At 35.6% G+C, this 20,381-nt stretch overlaps 1 protein-coding gene across 3 annotated transcripts in view; it reads left to right on the top strand.

Annotated features, from left to right (window-relative positions):
- TAF2 (TATA-box binding protein associated factor 2) overlaps positions 1 to 20,381 on the top strand; it is a 67,850-nt gene that overhangs the window by 26,957 nt on the left and 20,512 nt on the right. For all 3 annotated transcript variants that reach the window (XM_032685504.1, XM_032685513.1, XM_032685524.1), the window contains 11 exons: positions 1,464 to 1,599; positions 2,545 to 2,699; positions 4,889 to 5,003; positions 5,104 to 5,213; positions 5,916 to 5,981; positions 7,880 to 8,132; positions 11,556 to 11,696; positions 12,207 to 12,317; positions 13,880 to 14,073; positions 14,475 to 14,614; positions 20,224 to 20,293. In XM_032685504.1, the coding sequence (XP_032541395.1) occupies positions 1,464 to 1,599; positions 2,545 to 2,699; positions 4,889 to 5,003; positions 5,104 to 5,213; positions 5,916 to 5,981; positions 7,880 to 8,132; positions 11,556 to 11,696; positions 12,207 to 12,317; positions 13,880 to 14,073; positions 14,475 to 14,614; positions 20,224 to 20,293 (1,491 nt within the window). The remainder of the gene's footprint in view (positions 1 to 1,463; positions 1,600 to 2,544; positions 2,700 to 4,888; positions 5,004 to 5,103; positions 5,214 to 5,915; positions 5,982 to 7,879; positions 8,133 to 11,555; positions 11,697 to 12,206; positions 12,318 to 13,879; positions 14,074 to 14,474; positions 14,615 to 20,223; positions 20,294 to 20,381) is intronic.

Genomic DNA, 20,381 nt, shown 5'->3' on the forward strand with positions numbered 1-20,381 from the left:
TACATCTTTCAACTGCATGGAAATATTGGTTGAAGTTAAAATGGTTTGTTTAATAGGTCTTTGAAAGTTTGGGAGAGCAGTCTCTTCCTGAGGTAGCTGGCATGAAAGATCGGGCTTATAGCACTTACCTTTGATCGTTACAATCTGTAAATCATTTCATTCTGTATTGCTGTGCCTTCTAAAGTCTTTGGACAATTCTGGTGTCTGGTTCATCTGGAAATGGTTTAGTTAGGTTATCTGTAAGTGAGAATCACAGGGGAAGAATCCAGTTTTGAGCCCAGAAATTTCAAGTTGCTGGCATTTCAGTGTTGCAATGGCCAATTTCTAATTAACCACCAACCAGCATAAAATAAGTCTGGATTTCCACTTCTTAAGAAGTTGGCCTGACATGGTATGGGTAGAGTTCCTTCAGATGTTTGTTATTCATTCATGGAAAACTCAAATGTTCTGTGAAAAAAAAAAAAATAGCACAACAACATAGAGTTGCCACAGACTTGGTTCATCAATAAAATTAAGTCAGACTTTTAATTATTTGTACTTCTCAAGAGAAGTAGCCTACTTGAAAGGAGGCAAAAAAAGTTTTATTTTTCTCAAGCATTCTGTATTACAGCTACTTTTTTACTTTGAAACTGGACCACAAGTGAGAATACTTGTGTTCTGAAATGTAAAACTTGGTGGAGAAAATTAATTTCCATCAAAATTAAAGTCTTTTGGTGCTTTATTGCTGTACAGCCACTAAGACTATTGAGAAATTGGTTCTGTTTCTTAAAGTTTCGAAGTTTTCACCATTTGTTTGTCTTCTGATGTGGAATGAACTTAAACCATTTAAAATGTTTTGCTTATAGTCATAAAGGGTATATGTGAAGGAGCACCACAGATAGTTCAAATTATGGAAACAGTGTGGTAGCTGTAATGTGATGCTCTGCCTAGTCTTTCTTGGCATATTATCTGATTTAGAAGATACCAAGTTTGCCAAAGTACTGAAAGATAAAGTTGCTAACTAAAATAAGGAGAAAGCAATTGTTTTGGCTCATCACATGAAAGTCTGCTGTGAATTGTGAAACTCCTACTTTTCTTTAGTTACAGCAGTTATTTATTTAAATCAAAAATATTTACTATATACAGTCACTCTTAAAAGGGAAGTGAAGCAGGAAGAACATTGATTCATTAGTAATTTCCAAAAAAGTCACAGATTCCTTGCTCAGTTTGTTGGTGCTACCAGTGTCTTTACAGCAGGTATTGTGTGCCATTAGTCTCTATCCAGTACTTGCTGGATTCCAGATACATAACACCCTTGTCACCTCTCTGTACAAGTGAGTAAGCATGCCATTATTTATAACTAAAGCTGCACAAGAGATCTTAAGTAATTGTTGGTACAACTCTAAGCTTTGTGCTAGGTACATTTTAAGTTTCATTCAATAAAATGGCAAATAGAGAGCTGTTTTGGTATTGTTTTTTTTCAGCCCTGCGTCACATTTACATTTTTCTATCAAACACCCTCATACACTGTCCTGGGAGTATTACACTATGTTCCAGTGTAAAGCACATCTTGTTATGAGACTGATTGAGAACAGAATTAGCATGGAGTTCATGTTACAGGTAGGTATTTAAATGATTATGCGGAATGTAGAAAACTTTCTGTCTTTAATTGCATTTCTAATCATTAAATGGAGTTTAGAGAAGAACAAAACAGGTTGTCATAGGATTCCATTTGTAGTTTCAGTTTTAGGAGGACTGAACAAACAGGAAGTGTAGGTCATTTGTGCTAGGATAAGGTTAGCTATTATTCTTATAATACTTTTTATATATTGCATATTCTCTTTTATCTTAGGGTATTTCATTGGTTTAGGTTGTTGTAATTGGTTGTTAAAACTGAGAGCCCTAACTGATGTTGCAGTGAGCTACTCGCATGAAATTATAAATAATGAAAGTAATGAGAATCCAGCTTCTACTCTCTCCACTGTATAAAACTATCAGTGCAAGATGGAACTTAGATGTTTAGATTAGAAGAAGCAGTTGAATAGAAGATTGTAATTTTATTCTGAAATACTAAACTTCTGCAGAACTGTAGTTTCTGTTCTTTGCTAAATATCTTTTGTGACATGCCTTACAAAAGACAGGGTGCTACAAACAAACACCCAGTCAGGAACTGAATGATATTTTCATATCAATTTCAGGTTTTGGGGGGGGTTAGTTTTTTTTGTTGGTTTGGGGTTTTTATAAGGAAAACATGTATGTTGTTGTGCTAGAGCTGTTTTAAGTAGTTATCAGGTTGAAAATGCAGCAGAGAACCTGATGAATATTTTATTTCTGCAAAAGGAGATAATGCTCTGTTTTACTGTAGATGATTTTTGAAAGTTGGTGGATTTTAATGGATTTTATGTGTGCATATATATATGTAACTTTGAGAAAGTTATATTTGAGACTGCAAATCACAATTTCTGTTATGTTGGCCTTTAGTTGCAATTCAGCTGCAACTAAACATAAAAACTTATTTTATGTATTGAAGTATTTAGGGAAACTAGTAACTTTTTATCATTTTAGGTTTTCAACAAATTGTTGAGTCTGGCCAGCACTGCTTCATCTCAGAAGTTCCAGTCACACATGTGGAGTCAGATGTTGGTTTCCACATCTGGGTTTTTGAAATCTATCTCAAATGTCTCAGGCAAAGACATTCAACCTTTAATAAAGCAGTGGGTGTATCCTTTTTATTCTTGGTCTGGATTGTTAATATGGGGAATGAATTTGTTTTTTTAATTGGCACTATTAAAGGAATGTGGAGAAAGGTATGAAACAGTTAGGTACATTATTGTGTGAATTAGATGTATAAGTGACTTCACAGCCTTTTCATAGTCCTTTGGACTATGCTGGCTTTTTTGCGTGTTCTTTGCTAGAAGGGATTTCATTATTTTAAGTTTTACTTTGAAAGAAGCACAAGAACTCTGTGGGAATTTAAGGCCAAATTATACTAAAGGGATTCCAGAGGACACTGCCCATAGAAATATGCTGAAGTCTGACATGGAAAATGCTATAGTCTGGTGCATTTTAATATGTGAATTCCAGTAAATCCCCATGAAATAAGTAACCTAAAGCACAGACTGATAGTTTACAATACACTTTAATAGCTTGGTAGCTGGTGTTAATATTACAATTTCAGGTAAAATAAACCTCTGTGTGTTGACTCTTCAAATTTCAGTGATATTAGGCAAGAAATAGGGTTTCTTATTGTGGATTGATATGAGGGTAAATTTGAATTTGCTCCATTTAACAGGTTTAATTGTTAGTTTTATTTAATGTGACTACAGGCTGGAATCATACGTGACTGCAGCAAAAACTTACCTTACTGTTCTAACAGACAAAACCAGTAGATATTTATATTTAGACATTATTTATCTGAGCTGACTTAACAATGTTCATGCATCTCAATATCTAACTAAAAAGCACTGTATAATTAATATTTATAGAGTAGTATGGGAAGTTAGCACTTTATTTAGTATTCATGAAGTATAAATACACATTATTCTAATTTCCATATTTGAGGAAAATACAAGTTCTGTATGTACATATATTCCCACTGCAGCTATACCTAAATGTCAGCATTACTATCTGAGCAGGATGAATCTTAACTACATCTGTTCTGTAAGCAAGGAAGAATTGTAACTCTCAGATTTGGGGATTTTTCAGCTTCTATGGACTTTGGCCCCAAGTCTTATCCTGTTAACTGAAACTTGCATTTAATCCTATGATTACAACCTCCCTACTGTGCTTGAAACAGTTACACCTGTGACAATAGATTGTCCACTCTGTAAGACCACAGCAGGTTTTTATGTTGTTTGGGAGGAGATCTTATTAACTAGAGCCGTCTTATGCTCTTAACGAGGGCTGTGGTGATGCTGAGTTTAAACCTTATGCTGAAGAAACCACTAAAAATGCCTTAAACTCTACCTGATGTCAAAATCTTGGAGCTTTATGAAGGCAGCCTCTGTGAACAGAACCAGTTGGATGTATCTGGCCAAATGACCACATTTTGGGAGAAAAGTTAATAACCGTGTACAACAAGAAGCATCTTTGAATCTGGAAGCTCCTCCCCTAAGTGTCAGGATATGAAAGAACAGATTTTCCTTCCTTTCTTTTGTCTTATATTGTCAGAGACTTGTGAAAATGCTCATTAGGCTAAAACGCTTCCGTTTAGTTGTTTTAGTTTTACTATCAATGAAGTGCAGTAATGGCTTTCATCAAACAATGAATGATGAAATTATTCACAGGAAGAGTTGGCCTCAGAAATTATTGCCTGAGGAAAAAATGCAGAGTAAGATTGTTACTTTTTATCATTTGTGTTGTATACTCTCATGTATATGTGAACTCATATATACATACACATGTGAATGCTCACATGACCCAGTTTGAAAAATTGGAATAAAATAATTGAGTTAAATGTAATGTGAGTGGAAAACAGAAACTGATGTCTACATTTTCCCTTTGGTTTCATTTAACTAAAATATATAGTAAAACAAACCATATTGAAATTACTGAAATCTTACTCGATTACTTTCTCTGAGAGCATGTCAAGGACATTGGATGTGGTAGAGTCCAGTATAGTTTTTCATAATTAATTTTTTCTTACTGGTAGTTTTCATTGTACTTCAGTTTTTCTCCATAAGAGACAGTACTGGACATTAAAGAACTGTTTAAAGAAAAAAACAAACAAAGAAGCACCAAACCCTCAAAAATCTTGAAAAATTCGTGAATGAACGTGTTTTCATTTCCTGATTTTATTGGGATAGGAAATTCTAGGAATAAAAAAGCATAAACCAAGTGTAAAGAATTGAGAATTATGTTTGTTTATAACTACTGCATTGTGCACTAGAATTCCTATACTACTTATTAGGGATCAGAGTGGAGTGGTAAAATTTTATGGTAGCTTTGCATTTAATAGAAAACGGAATGTATTGGAATTGGAAATAAAACAAGACTATACATCTCCTGGGACTCAGAAATATGTGGTAAGGTCCATTTTCCATATTTTACCTACACTTACAAGTTTGATATATACATTGACAAGCATAATTTTAATGTTAATAACAAAATCTTGTGAACTTGAAGGGTCCACTCAAAGTGACAGTGCAAGAACTTGATGGCTCATTCAACCATACATTGCAGATTGAAGAAAACAGTCTTAAACATGATATACCTTGCCACTCTAAAAGCAGAAGGTAAGAACTAAAATACAAACTGCAAGTATTTTTAGTATGGGTATACGCAAACATACAGTGCATTTGATCATAAATATGTGCTTTTTTTGAATTTTATGTTTATATTTTCTTAATCTTACTAAACAAGGTTTACCTGTAAGTGGAGAAAATAGAATGTCTTACTGTTTAAGGACAGCAAGAAATCTTACATTTTATATGCAGTTCTTAATTATAAGTAATTTTGTAAAAGTTTTATAAAGAGATTGTTTATATAGAATGAGTTGAATGAAAACTAAATAATGAAATTATTCAATTGGGAATCACAAATTAGGGGGAAGACAAATATAGGCTAGAGGAGTGCCTCAAGGGAAGATCCATGAAAGAAGCACTTGCATAGTTTTCTGTTAAGAGTGCCAGTGCTGTTCAGTAAAACTAATGGGCAAGAAAAGCAACATACTTCCCAAATAGATTCTCTTCATAGTTACTTTGAATTCTACTTCTCAGAGTTCTACCTTTGTGTGTAATTGTAAAAATGATGGGAGTAAAAATTATAGAAATGGATGCACAGCTCAAATTTGTGAATACTTTTTGCTGGAGAGAGCACTATTTTTTGGTGTGGTGAAATACACAGTATACTTTTGCAGGCTTATGCTCCATTTATAAACTTATATTTGCCAGTCTGGTAAGTAATACTTTTTTTTTTCTGTTTTCTCTATTTAATAGAAATAAGAAGAAAAAGATTCCACTGATGAATGGAGAAGAGGTGGACATGGACCTTTCTGCTATGGAGTAAGTTGGCTTGTTGTAATTTCTCACTGTGAGTCTGAGCCATGTTCTCCTTGTCTAAAGCATGCTATTTTGAAGAACTGGAGAATAACCTTCTACTTCATTATATGAGAGGCAGATTTCAAGGCTGTACCACATTTCTTTTTCTTCTTTGAGACTTTTTCTTCTGTAGCTGAGGAAATGATGGCAAAGTGTAAAAAGTGTTGGTTAACCACTATAAACTGTTTTTATAATAAATCTTGGGCATGGTAAGGTAATACAATAAATTACTTGATTCTTACACATTTCCAATGATACCTTTCATCTGACTCTACAGCTAAAATGTAAACAAAAATTTGCTCGAAACAAAGTAAGGCCATTTTTTGTTGATGAGGACCATTTAACTGCCCTAAGACAGACAAGGTTCTGAAATCTATGGTTAATTACAAAAGAATCCTTTTAGATTAAAAATGAAGTGCTTCATGAAATTCACACTGGCATTAGTTTCAGTTCGAACTGTTAAGCTCTTTGGAAGCAAATTGTTACTCAATGTAAATACCCACCTTAGCCTCCTTGAGTTGGAGCCAGTAGTGCCTGCAAAAATCATGAAGGTTTTGGTACCTTGTTTTCTGTAACAAGGGAAGTAAATAATCTGCTCTTGAAAACCGGTGGTGTCTCCTTGAAGGGAAGATTGCCTGTCACTTTAAAAGTCTTGGAGGTTCTCATAAGTTTAACCTCATCTCATATGATGAGAAAAAATTTTATATGGTATATATACATTGAGCAAGTTATTACTGTCATTTCTATATGACAGTTGACATATGAATAGTCTTTTAATGGTATTGAAGAATAATAAACATGAATATTTGTGAGAATTTTTTATCAGTTATGTTCAGGTCACTGTTGTGTTACAGTGAGCTGAGACTTTAATGATCTTAGAATGACCTTTGAACTGGTATATGACTTACACTTTACCTGATAACCTTCTAATCTGTGATACAGTCATTCTGTTGTCCAGTTTGGACTCCTCTGCTCCAAAAATATCATATACATTCTTTCTTATTCTTCTAAATCCCAAGTATGCACTTTATCACTGTCCTTTCTTCTCTAGCTACTATCTTGATGGTAATTCTAGATATTCAAAGATGTATAAAGACATACACCTCATATTTATAATGATGCTCTTTTCATCATTCCAAACTCTCTCCTAATTCTGTGTCAGTATTTTGCTGTTGTAACTTTTATATGGAAAAACAAATAAGAGTATTGCATCGTGTGTGCTTGTTGCTCACATAAATTCCTTCTGCATTTATGGTGCTGTGTGAATACTAAAGCATAAAATGCTTGTTCAGATGGAATACAGCTGTGTCATTTTATCTGTAGGATAACTTTAATCCTATCTGTTGATACTTCCACTTTATCATCATTTGCATGGTTACCCTTGTCAGCTTTCAACATCATAGCATGTGTGTGGTTGTAAAGCACTTTCACATCTACTGATAAAAAAAAATTGGTTATTTACCATCAGATTTTCTTTCTTGTTTTTTTTTTGGTAATCTTAACCTTTAGAAGGTGATAAAGTGCTTCTCACTTATAGCATCTGAGAAAGTAGAATTAAATAAACTGAGATTATACAGTAGTTTACCATAAACACAGATCTGTAGGTTAAAAATACTAAAACACCGTGTTCACTTTGATGTATTATAGGTTTGGACAGATTGTCCTGGGAGGCTATAGAATTGCCATCCTAGAAGCAGGAGATTGGACTAGGAGACTTTCAAAAGTCCCCTCTAACCTAGATTTTTTTATGGTTCTTTGAATCTAAATACTTTACAAATAACTCATAGCAAGTTAGAACATCTTTGGAATTTGTACAGTCTTGAAATTTTGTAAGCTATTAATGCTTTTCATGTCTGTCTTAGTGCTGATTCCCCTTTGCTCTGGATAAGAATAGACCCCGATATGTCAGTACTGAGGAAGGTAGAATTTGAACAGTCTGATTTCATGTGGCAGTATCAGCTTCGATATGAGAGAGATGTGGTTGCACAAGAAGAAGCCATTCTGGCATTGGAAAAGTTCCCTACTCCAGCATCACGTCTTGCACTGACTGATATCCTAGAACAGGAACAGTGTTTCTACCGGGTGAGAATGATGGCCTGCTTCTGCCTTGCAAAGGTGAGGTTGTCTGGGTGGAAGTAAGGGAAGAAATCCACTAGATTTTGCAAATGTTTGAAAAAGGGTCAAAACCCATCACAGTTCTTAAAATGGCTTGATATTTAGCCTCTTAAATGTATTTGCCAAGTATTTTTAACATGACTGATTTGAAAGGAAAGCTGTATTATTTTAGTCTGTAAATGGAGACTACATAAGGCTTTCATAATTGTCAAAATTGAGATGTCAGACATGAAAACCACAAGGGATTTTTCCAGATTTCATTAAGTGGCAGAAATAAAAGACTTTTGTTTCATTTTTTTTCAGAACCAAAGTATATTTTTATTATTTTACAGGGAAGTTCCTTGGCCAGTTTGTTGAGAACTCTGAAGTGCTGAAATTCATCTTTGCTAATATGAATTCACATTGCTGCTCTATATCATTTCAGATTGAATAGGGTCACAGAACAAGCATCAAATTGGGCTACAATTAAATATTAAAAGCCAAATAATTGCCTTGAAAAGGGAAGATCTTTTTTTGTTAGACACAAAATTAACATTAAGAATGAAAATTAGAAAGCCCCATAAAACGACTGGATGGAAAAACAGAAGAACAAGAGTTTCTGAAAAGTCATGTTGGTGACATACTTTTATGGATGTGAAGACATATTTATCGACAATTTGTAGAGTTCAGGTTATTGGCATCTTTCTGCTGTATACCTGTTGGGAATAATTCAGTACCTGTATAGAAATAAATCCTTAGGCCATATTTTAAAAATCAAAATCCAAGAAGTGTTTTTGACAGAGTATTTTAATATTATGAAGCACTGATGTAAAACTGCCAGTCTTTGTGCTGGTATTGGTGCTGCCAGTATCTGACTTAAAATATGTGCTTTTCATAATAAATTCACTTGAAATATCTAAGAGTGTATATCCTACAGATATATATTAAAAAACAGTTGTTAAAACATTTAAATGCAATAGTTTTTTCTGTCTTTACTTTGAATTCTTAGGCAATTGGGCTGCAGATAATCATTACTGGTTTTATTCAGTTGTAATTGTATGGAAAATCTTAGGTCTATGGATAAGGTAGTTGACTTACAGAAAAGAGGATTATAAGGCAAGCAGAAAGTATGGCTGTGACACTGAATCAAGGTGAAGGAACATGGCAGAACAGAGTTGTACATATGTTTATGTAAGTTACCTAGGAGGAAAAGTGTAATAGATTCTGTTACTGGTTCCAACATCAGGGCGTTAGCAGGAATAGCTTCCTGTTGTCATTAACTGTGTTTATTTTCTCAGCTTTTAAATATTCAGGATTTGTATTCTTTATTGAAAAAAAACAAGTCTCTCATGTTTATTTGGTGGGAGGGTTCTTTTTTGTTGATTTGCAGTTTCTAGCTGGATTGCAGTTACTGTTGTCAAATGTTCTTGGTGTATTCCTCTTGATACAGAGAAATGATTTGTGACAATGCAATTATCAAACTGAATTTACTACACTTTCTCAATATACATCATATTAAAACAGCACTTCAGTCTCTCAGCCACAGAGTATCCAGGAGACACATTAAATCCTCATCCATAAAGAAATGAAGAGATATGTGTGTACGTGCGCGCGCGCACACACACACACACACACACTGTGCAGAGTCCTTCACAACAAACATAACACATACAGAGAAAGGAGAAAATAATGTCACAATATTAATTCCTAGGAGTATGCAGGCTGATTTTCCAGTTTGAATCCGTTTCAGTATTGGGGGTATGCAATAAAGTTTTAAAAAGGAACACTACCGTCACAAACTTTTCCCTCCCAAACTTTGAGGAGATTCATAGCTGTGCATGACAGTTACATTTTAGTGCACTTTTTTATGCTGTACTGAATTGAATGATGCAGAAATGGAGTGTACCTGCTGCCTTTTCAAGTAGAAATAATGCAAGACAGGAAGGCGGGCTACTTGCATTATTGTTCAGAGAATGTGCAGATATATTTAATTCAGTGTGTGACAGATCAGTAGAATAAGTAGAAAAATTGGAGTCTGTCAATAAAGAGAAATTCAAATGAGTCAGAACACATGATAAAACCAAAAAATACTGAAAAGATGATGATTTATGTATTATTGATTTAACTTGAAAATACAGTTGTTCATCTGCAGTTTTTGCAAAATGAAATGCTTAAGTTAATGTTTTAAAATATACACCCTGATATTAATGGAATTGTGAATATCTTGTAAGCACAGTAAACTTAGATATTTTAGGGATTGGATTTTATCTGACACTGCTACATAAATTTCCTGTTTGCAGTTTTAAGTTCTTCGTCATGGTTTCTAAGCAGTCTAGGATTAAGCTTCCTCTGCAGAAAGAGTAGTTGAAGCTCACAGGAAAAGCTATACCTGCGTCTTTAATTTGAACACTTCAGTTATTGCAAATGGAACATCGAGTGTGACTGCAGTATTTTCCCTCTCTGACTTTCCTTTGAAGCCCGACTTAGTGGGAAAATGATTTTCAGTAATAAAGCACCCATTTTACACAAGAGCAATGGTGAAACAGATTGGTGCCCGTATTCCTCTTGCTTTTCTTTCACTTACTGTGTATGTAATAGCAGTTGAAACAAGCTAAATAATTTAGAAGAAAATGATTAAATTCATTTATTTCTGTGTGAGAACAGATTTTTCGTTAGCTTTTGGTGGGTCTGTAACAATGGAAATTCCTGCCACATTGTAGGGTGCATCGGTCCCATTTGTTTGTGTGCACACACATCAAGCACATTAACCATCAGCAGGCACAGGTGTTCTTGTCTGCAGGCTTTCAGTGCTCCATACAGCAAACGTATGAAACTCAGGATGCTGGGAAGGCACAAAAAGCAGTTTTATCTTTGTGGTACCAAAGCAGACTATAGCAATAAATTGTTCTCAATGCACAGTCTTTATTAGTAAATTACAATTAAAGTTAGAGGGAACTGCCTTGCCTTTCACTTTAGGGGTGGTCTTTTATTCTTAGGGTGGCTGAGGCCTATTTTATAGTCTAGGCTGAGGTTACTGGCAGGGTAAATTGGGGAAGATGGTATTGCAAAATACTCTTCCATCCCTGGCTTCCGTAGAGTCAGAAAACTTGGCTTAGCGAACACAGGATTTTCATCTAAAATATATGAAAGAGAAAATAATTAAGAACAGAAGTTTGTCATGGAAAGATAATTAGTTGCAGACATCTTCCAAGTGGAACGATTTTCATAAAATTTACCTTTAATGTAGAGAGGATATATTGGGACTGACAGTGAAAACTTAGCTAATATAAGATAATACAATGATGAAAATAAGTATCTATTTAAAGGAGAGAATGTTCTTGGCAATTACCCTTTTTGATTATGGGAAATGTGTATTTTTCTACAGCCAAACTAAACTTGCAGTGGTCATGTTAATATGATTTCCCTTCCCCCCTGCTTATTCAGATTGCAAATTCCATGGTAAGTACGTGGACAGGACCACCAGCCATGAAGTCACTCTTTACCCGAATGTTTTGTTGTAAGACTTGTCCAAACATTGTGAAGACCAACAACTTCATGAACTTTCAAAGCTACTTTCTGCAAAAGGTAAAATTTATTTTTCTCAATGAATGTTTTAAAAGAATTGTCAAAATAGGAAAATGTTCCTACAGTTGACAGTTACAGGAACCTGGATAGCACAATCCTGCTTTACCCCTTCATAAAAATCCAAAGTAACTAATTCTTTTTCATATGGCTTCTGTTTGTTCCATCTTAGCAAAAAAAAACAATTAAAAAAACTTTAACAATTTTTAACATCATCATTTTCTGTCTTTCATTGGTTTCATTACCTTTTTAATAGTGTCTTGACTTGAGAGTCTGTTCTTGGATATGCATTTTTCTTTTTGTGACTAATTATTGAGCGATAACTACATAGTTTATTTGATCTGAAAATTAGATAGCATGTGGTAAGTCTTTCAGAAGTTATTTAAGTACAACTTTTCAGAGATTTGCTCTTGTAAATTTGTTAATTGCTGATTTTCAGGATGTACTTTTTTCAGGGTGTAACTATCATTTCACTAATGTAAGAATGATGCTAGTATTAATTTCATTACACAGACTATGCCTGTTGCCATGGCCCTTCTGAGGGATGTTCACAATCTCTGCCCTAAGGAGGTTTTAATGTTTATTTTGGATTTGATCAAGTATAACGATAACAGGAAGAATAAGGTAAAGAATGTGTTTGTTTTAATCTATTACTTTATTTTGCTGGTGTTGAAAAAAGTCTTAGTTAATGCACTGCATGATGTTTTATGCCACAACTGTAAATATGTGGTTAGGAGAGTTGATGGAAAGGTGATATGCTAAACTAAACAGTAAATGTTACAGAATGTTCTCTAGCTGATATTTCTATGAAGGCATTTTTTGGATGTCTCAAAACTCTTTTGTGCTTGTTGACTTTCTAAGGACCTGCCTGTCTCCATTTGCACACATACTTTTCTTGCTTTACTCTCTTTCGTTCAAAAGACCCATGTGTTTCGAGAAAACATGGGTGCATGAGGCTAACACATAGCACTAATTTGTTGATGTTTTTTTTTCACCTTGAGAGGAGTATTTGAAAGAGCAAGGAAAGGAAATAATCTTTTTTTAACAATGTACAAGACTGTGGGATTCTGGGTTCTGAATGTCAGCTCTAGCTCACAGAACTGGATTGTCTTCATCTAGTTAAATAACAGGTGAAACCTGTTCCATCACTAAACTGAAGCATCTGAGTTTGAATTGTTATCATCCAAAGTTCCTTCTCACAGACCACTTCTGAAGGATGATTATATGACCTTTCATATCCTGAGATGATAAAAAATTCCATCTCCCTAGCTAGTGGAATTGGACAACTATTAGGAGCCTAGCATAATCTTCCCAATGACATATCCAAATTTGAGTGGAACCAATCTGATGTGTCCTAAGCCTCACTTTTTCTTGTGTGTAGAAACACATACTGTAACAAAACATTTGTTGCTTATTACTGAAATAAGAGGATGATGGAGGGTGGAAAGGTAGAGTTAGACACGGTGACGCAAGCATCGGTAGTCACAGAAAGTGGTGAGTTGCGCTAACGTCTCTCCAGCATTAAAGGAGTGATTGGGCTGTACTGATGTTGCATTTGTTTAGAATAAAGTAACTAATATTCAAATACAGTACTTCTTTCTGCTTTTTATAAATTTTATTTTTACAGTTTTTGCTGCTTACTAACACAACCAACAGATGCAAAAGCCAGGATAATGGAAAGGGTCAAACTATGAGCCCACGTAAGAGGGGCGAATGAAGAAGCAAGATTTTCCCAGCTAAGCAACAGTGAGCTCATTAGTTCACTTCAGAATCTTACGAATTTGCTGGTTGGGTAAACTATGATTTTCTGAGGTGCTAAGCACCTATTAACCTTTGTACTAAATACAGAAATAGACAGGTAGGTTTAGATGCTCACATTTGAAATAATGGCTTCTATTTTCCCTATATGGAAGATTTTCAATTCCTGTTCTTTCCATTTTTATAAAACAATGTATTAACATTAATATACTTTTATTTTGGTGTGAAGAATAATGATTGCTAGTATGTCTGCTTGCTCAATCACTCTCAAATCCATTTTCAGAACTAATTCATTCCTGTTTTGCTTTCTTGTGCAGTTTCTCACATGGGTTTTAAGATTTTGTTCTAGAACAGGGCTTAAGCATTTCTTAGGTTTGAAAGAATATATATTGTTATATTTGCACGTGTTAAGTGTTGTTTTTATCTAGTTTTCAGACAACTACTACCGTGCTGAGCTCATTGATGCCCTAGCCAACTCTGTGACTCCTGCAGTCAGTGTGAACAATGAAGTTCGAACATTGGATAACTTAAATCCTGATGTACGACTTATTCTTGAGGAAATTACTCGTTTCCTAAATATGGAGAAGCTTCTTCCCAGTTATAGGCATACCATTACAGTCAGGTATGGTTTAATGATGCTACTTTTCTTGTGTTTTATATACCCGTCTGTAGTTAGCTTTTGAGATTTTAGCTTGTATGTCTTAATTTTAAATGTCAAATTCCTTCCAATTTTCAAAAGCTGATAGTGCAAGTTAGTCTCGATTGCTTTACTTTTCAACATTCTTTTCTGTCAGTGTGGCCTTTTAATAGCAGTCATAAGCTGATCATGCCTAGGCCTCTTTAAGAAGAGCATTTATGAAAGTTTTGCAAAGTGTGTTAATGCTGTGAAAGTAGTTGTAACATGTTAACAAGGTAACATAATTCTAGAAAAATTGCAGTACTTGATTTTGAGAAAGTAGATTTTTTTTTCTGGGCTGGTATTCCATAAACCTGACGTAAATTTTCTCTTTCTACCATGTCTAGCTGTTTAAAAGCTATCCGAGTGCTTCAGAAGAATGGTCATGTCCCAAGCGACCCTGCTCTCTTCAAGTCGTATGCAGAATATGGGCACTTCGTCGATGTCCGAATAGCAGCATTGGAGGCTGTTGTTGATTACACAAAAGGTGCTTTCTTCCAAGTATTTTGACACTTTGTAACAATTCTCGAACAAATGTAATGGTTACCTCATTAAAATCAGGTCTAAATGGTGTCCACCAGAAGACCTTGTGTGATGACAGGTATATCGATAAAAAGCTGAGATTTCTGTTAATGCTTTGTCCTAGCAAATACAAGTTTTATGAAGATGTGCTGAGCATTGTTTCTCAGTGTTTTTGCAAATTGAATCAGATACCTAAGTTTTGAAATAATGAGTGGATGGCACAATGAGTCGTGGTAAGAGGATTTGGTAATTTCTTCTTAAAACTTCGTTTTCAGTGACTTTGATTCAATTGATTTCAGCCATAATGGCTAGTCAAAGTTCTTGGTTTTGCTTTACCTTCTTGCTAATATCGTTATTTTGCTTTTTGCATGCATCTTACAGTTATAAATTTTAGAAACTTAGATTATTATAGTGATTTTCTGGCTGATTCTGCTTTGCCATTCCTTATACATAGCTTATGTTTGTGAGATGTTTACATTATTTTAATATTGCCTTTATCTTGGTTGACTGCTGCAGGTCCATGAAACAAAACCCTGGGTAGTTTCTTAAATGCTCTTTGAAGTTGAAACCCATTCCTGACAGATTTTTTAGAGGCAGTTAAAAATTACAGCTTCAATTATTTGCATTTCATAAAGTTAATTTAGTATTATATTGTCCTTTTCATTTGTTTGGGTTAGTCTTTCTCTGTTCAGCAGATTTGTAACACTTCTTATGTTTGAAGATTTATCCCTGTCAAAGTGGGCAAATCCTTCAATTCTTCCTCTGAGAGCAGACTGGTGAATTTAGATTTCTAATTATTCTGTGTCAGATTTCATGGTTTTATTTTGTTTTCTGGGTAATGGAGAGTTGCCTTTGCTTGTTGCATGAATAATTGTTTTCTTCTTTCATTTAAGGACTCTATTACTTTGACATTACTCCTGTCATTCTATCCAAAGACTTCTCAAATTAGATAGGCAATGGTTTTAAGGCAATTGGAATCCTTGAGTGAACACATCTGGTGGAATTCAGGAGTACGCTTAGAGACTGAAACCAGGCTGTTGTACAGAAAATCTGATAACTTCAAGGGAGGTTGTGCACTGAGCATCTCTCTCAGGCTCTGTCTTGTAATCGAGACAGATTACAAGACCGATCCAATGCCTAGTGGCTACCAGGCATTCTGTATCCATTACCCACTGCACATACACCATTTGATGACCCTGTGAGTGATACACAGCTAAAATTCAGAACTGTGCTGGTGCTATGCATCTCTCTCTCTGTTAGACTGCTTGCTTTATTCTTCGCTTCATATAGTGTTAGTGGAAAGATTACTGGAGAATGAAAAGCTTACTCATCAGCTCTCTTCCTTTAGAGTAGTCTCCTCACTAATTCATCCCACCCTTTGGAAAGACAAACTGATAGAAATAATGTTTTCTCATTAAATTCTTGACCTTTTTTGGATCGTGTTTATATTTAATAACTGTCTTGGATAAGAAGTGTGCTACACAGTAATACAGCTGATCAAGTGGGGTGGTGTATAAGCAAGATAATAGGGTAAGATGTTTGAAATATTCTACAGAAAGCTAAAACTTGAATGGTAAAAAGTAGTAGAAAGATTACTTAAAGAAATCAGTGATTGAGCTGAACTAGCTCACTGTGGGAGCTGAAAGTGATAGACTAGAATACTTCTGTACCTAACTGCCTTGCCCCTTGCCAACAGCCTTTTCTCTGATGCAGAGATAGCAGATGCAGATATCTATGTGCTATGAAGTCACTACAATTTACAACACAGCCTGCTATCTAGCTGGTCATCACTGTCATTTCTCAAATACAGCCTTCCAGCACTGAACACAGTAGCCATAGAGAAATTAGCACTGCTTGTGTTGCAGAGCCCTAAACCTGGCTTTGGAGGGAGAAATGATTGGCCATCTATTGCCAAGAGATGTGATTCTCATTGTTCCAGGCTACCTGGTTTCCAGTTCATACTGAATGCAAACCAGCAGTTATCAAATGCCTGTTGCTTGTGCCAAAGCTTGCTTTTAACAGTTCTTGTAAAGGAAGATGACAAATTTTGTTATTTCCATAAAAAGGAGTGTCTGTATTTTCTGGATGGAACTCTCAGTATAGGAATAGCACTGCCTTTTTTAAGTTACTTAAAAAGAAATCATTTCTCCATGGAACTGAATAAGTTGTTTTCTTTGCTGTTAATAGTGAGGGTTTTTTGAGACATGGTAACTTTGTAAAACGCTTGAGGCAGCATATAAGGGCTTGGACAGTTGATCTAAACTGGCTTGAAGTGAACAGGGTTTATTAACTTTTTAAAATTAGCTTCTGAGAGTTATATGACTAATAGCAGTTATTTGTATAGAACAAAGCAATTGCATATTTAAAAGAGATAACAACAAACTATTCTAAATAAATATCCATTATCAAATCTCATGAATGTTAAAGTTTAGCATCTCAGAGATGTTCTGCTGTAACTGAGAACTGATACACCATCTCTTGTAATTGAAAAAAAAAATGTCAAGAGGATTTTTATTTCAGAAAGCAATCCCTTGTTTCTATGTCTACCAGAAGAGAAGTATGAAAACCTACACATCTTTCTTTTCCCACAGTCTTCTTCTAGACAGACTGTCAAGCTACAGACAGGATGGGTGGTCAGTGCAATGGGGAGGAAATCAGGTCATGGACCACACTCAGAGGATGGTGATCAGTGGTTTTTACTGAGGCTGGCAGCCTGTCACAAGTGCCTCAGGGAACATCTTCAGAAATTATGTGGACAGCAACATTCAAAGCAGCTTCACCGAGTTTGTTGATGACACCAAAGTGGGTGGTGAAGAGGACATGTCAGAAGGGAGAGACATCTTACAGAGAGACATGGATAGGCTGGAAGAGAGAGTGAGCAGGAACTGTATGAAGCTAACAAGTGCGAGGTCCTGCACCTGGGACAACATAACAAAAAGCCCAGAAGAGGCCAGGATATTTGTGCCTGGGGAGCAGCATTGCTGAAAGGCACCTAGGGGTCCTGGTGGACAACAAGCTGACCACGAGTCAGCAGTGTGCTGCTGCAGCAAAGCAGATCCTGGGCTGCATCTGCAGGGGCAGTACTAGCAGAGACAGAGATGTGAACATCCCACTCTAATGCTCACTGTGTACTTGAGTAGTGTGTATAGTTGTGTCCCCCACAATACAAGTAAGATGTGTACAGGCTGGGGACTGTCCATAGAAGGGCCATGAAGGTGGATCAGAGGGCTGGAGAACCTGCTCTGTGAAGGAAGACTGAAGGAGTTAGGTCTTTTCTTCCTGGAGAAGGCTCAGGGGGACTTCATTACAATACTCCAGTACTTAAAGGGCAGCTACAAAGTGGATGGAGTGTCTCTCTCTCCTCCACGTGGAAAGGAGAAGGATTAGCAAGTACAAGTTGCACCAAGAGGGGTTTCATCTTGATATAAGAAAAAACTTTTTACAGTGACAACAATCAGTCAGGGGCACAACCTCCCCTGGGATGTGGTGGAGTCCCAGTCACTGGAGGTTTTCAAGATGCAGATGGTCAGAGTGCTAGATAATCTCATCTAGGCTCCCTTTCCCATGAAAGGTTTGAGCAGATGGTCTTTTGAGGTCTCTTCCAAACCAGGCTGGTGTATGGCTCTCCAGCCTAATAAGATTTTTTCTGCCCAAGGTCAGGTTTAATTTGTCATTGCTCTCCATATCGTTTCATAGTTCCTGTATAAATTTGAAGAGCAGGTTAAATGCATTAGTAGCAAAGCTTTGGAAGCCTAGCAGCCTTAGTTTACATTGTAAGGCAAATAGCAGGGAAGACTGACTTTATTTCAAGTGGAAACAAGTTTAAAATACAGAAGAAGAAATTTTATTCTCTAATCACAGAAGTATGGTGTTTCTTGGTTTTGTTATCCAGTAGTGTAAGCCTAAAGGATTCATCTCCCAGACTTCTCATTTTCTAATCAAAAAAACATTCTAAAATCCCTTATGTTATCAAAGTAATTGCAATTTGCTAATGATTCTGACCTAGTGTCTGCCATGTTGCAATTCTTTGCTGCGTAGTAATACAATATTGTTTTTGTTACATGCAAAACAGCTTTTGCATGCAGTGTTCTAGCTGCCTTCTGTCCCAAGCCAGGAAAAGCAGCTGTGCCTGGAGCTGCTTTTTTAAGGGATTAATCCCCTAAAATGCCTTCTAGACATAGCTTTTCAGAGATTTCTCTGATGTTTAAAGGCAAATCTGAGGTTGTAGTTCTGGTCTGTATGGCTACGAATTTGCCCTGGTACCATCCAGAACTGTGTAGCCATGCTCTAAAGGGTGCATGATCTGAGCTAATACTTCCTGCCTCTAAACAGGGCTTATTGGTGCCCCATCAGTTTTGTTTTGGTTGGATTGCAGGAAGAACAATGCTGACTTGCAAATGGCTTGCACAAGACTCTTTAGCCAGCTTCTAAGCAATATTACAATGGAGTTGCCTTCTCCCAGCCCAGGAAAAGATGTTATGTTCTAGTTGTCCAAAGTATTTTTAAAACTTGTAATAGGACAGTGCTGATTCTTATGTTATACATAAATGCTTCTTGTGTTACTTACCCTAGTGAAATAACAAGAGAATAATAGGTATTAGAACTGATTGGACTAAAGAAGTTACATTTAAAAATCGTTGACTGAAAACTGACTGAAATCAGAGTGGAAAGTTGAACTGAGGTATTTAGAACTAAAAATACAGTAGACTAGGGGAAGAAAGAAATACATTGTTAGGACCACTAAATGGAAAGCAACAGAAATGTTTTTGGACCTGTCTATACAGTAATGCACTCTTTTCATTGTTTTAAAGAAATGAGAAGAGAATACTGTTGTAAAAATCTTATAGTTATGCACCTGAGAAAAAGATATGAAAATTCTTTCATTTTTTGTGTGATCAGTGATGATGATATCCTACATTGTTTCCTATTTTGCAATGTTACTCTGATAATCAAAGGAATTTTGTAATGTAACTTACATTTTAAACTAACAGGCTGACTTTGTTTCCAGTGGTGTCAAGCAGCAATTTTCTAGAAGCATCTGCTGATAGGTTTCAAAATCCATTTTAGTTGCAAGGTATACTGATTTAAAAAACTAATGAAGGCTAGTGAGGAGAGTATGATTGTAGTTCTGTATAAGCCCTGTAGTATACATCTTTCTATCCTGTTTAAAAAAAATAATCTTGCACAGATTTCTGTGTATGAGAATTGTATATTCCCTATTCCCTACAGAAAAAAATTATACTTCTGTTTGTTCAAAGGATATTTGAATGTGTTCATTTTAGGAAACACATAATGTCAAGGTGATCCTTTACTCTGATCTTCCCAGTCAGTGCTTACGCAAATAGTCAACTTGGTTGTTGTTGAACAATTAAGGCATGTAGGAATTTCATAAATGTTTCTATTTCAGTGTAAACCCCTTTTTACTTTGAATTTGCACTATAATAAATTAAATTCTTCTTTTGTTGCAATGGTTCGAGCTGTTTGTGTGCTAACTCAGGAACTCGTGATTGTCTTGATCAAAATCCTTCTAGTTTATATATATTTATAGGCATTTTATTTTATTTTGCTTTGCAGTTGATAGGAGCTATGAAGAATTACAGTGGCTGCTTACTATGGTTCAGAATGATCCTGTACCCTACATAAGGTTAGTGAGTTAATAAACAGCCAGTATTTTTACTAATGCTGAAACTACTAAATAAATTCTTGGCCTGGAATCAGTAGAATAGATCAGA

The sequence above is a fragment of the Chiroxiphia lanceolata genome, chromosome 1, assembly GCF_009829145.1.
Source record: "Chiroxiphia lanceolata isolate bChiLan1 chromosome 1, bChiLan1.pri, whole genome shotgun sequence".
Lineage (NCBI taxonomy): Eukaryota > Metazoa > Chordata > Aves > Passeriformes > Pipridae > Chiroxiphia > Chiroxiphia lanceolata.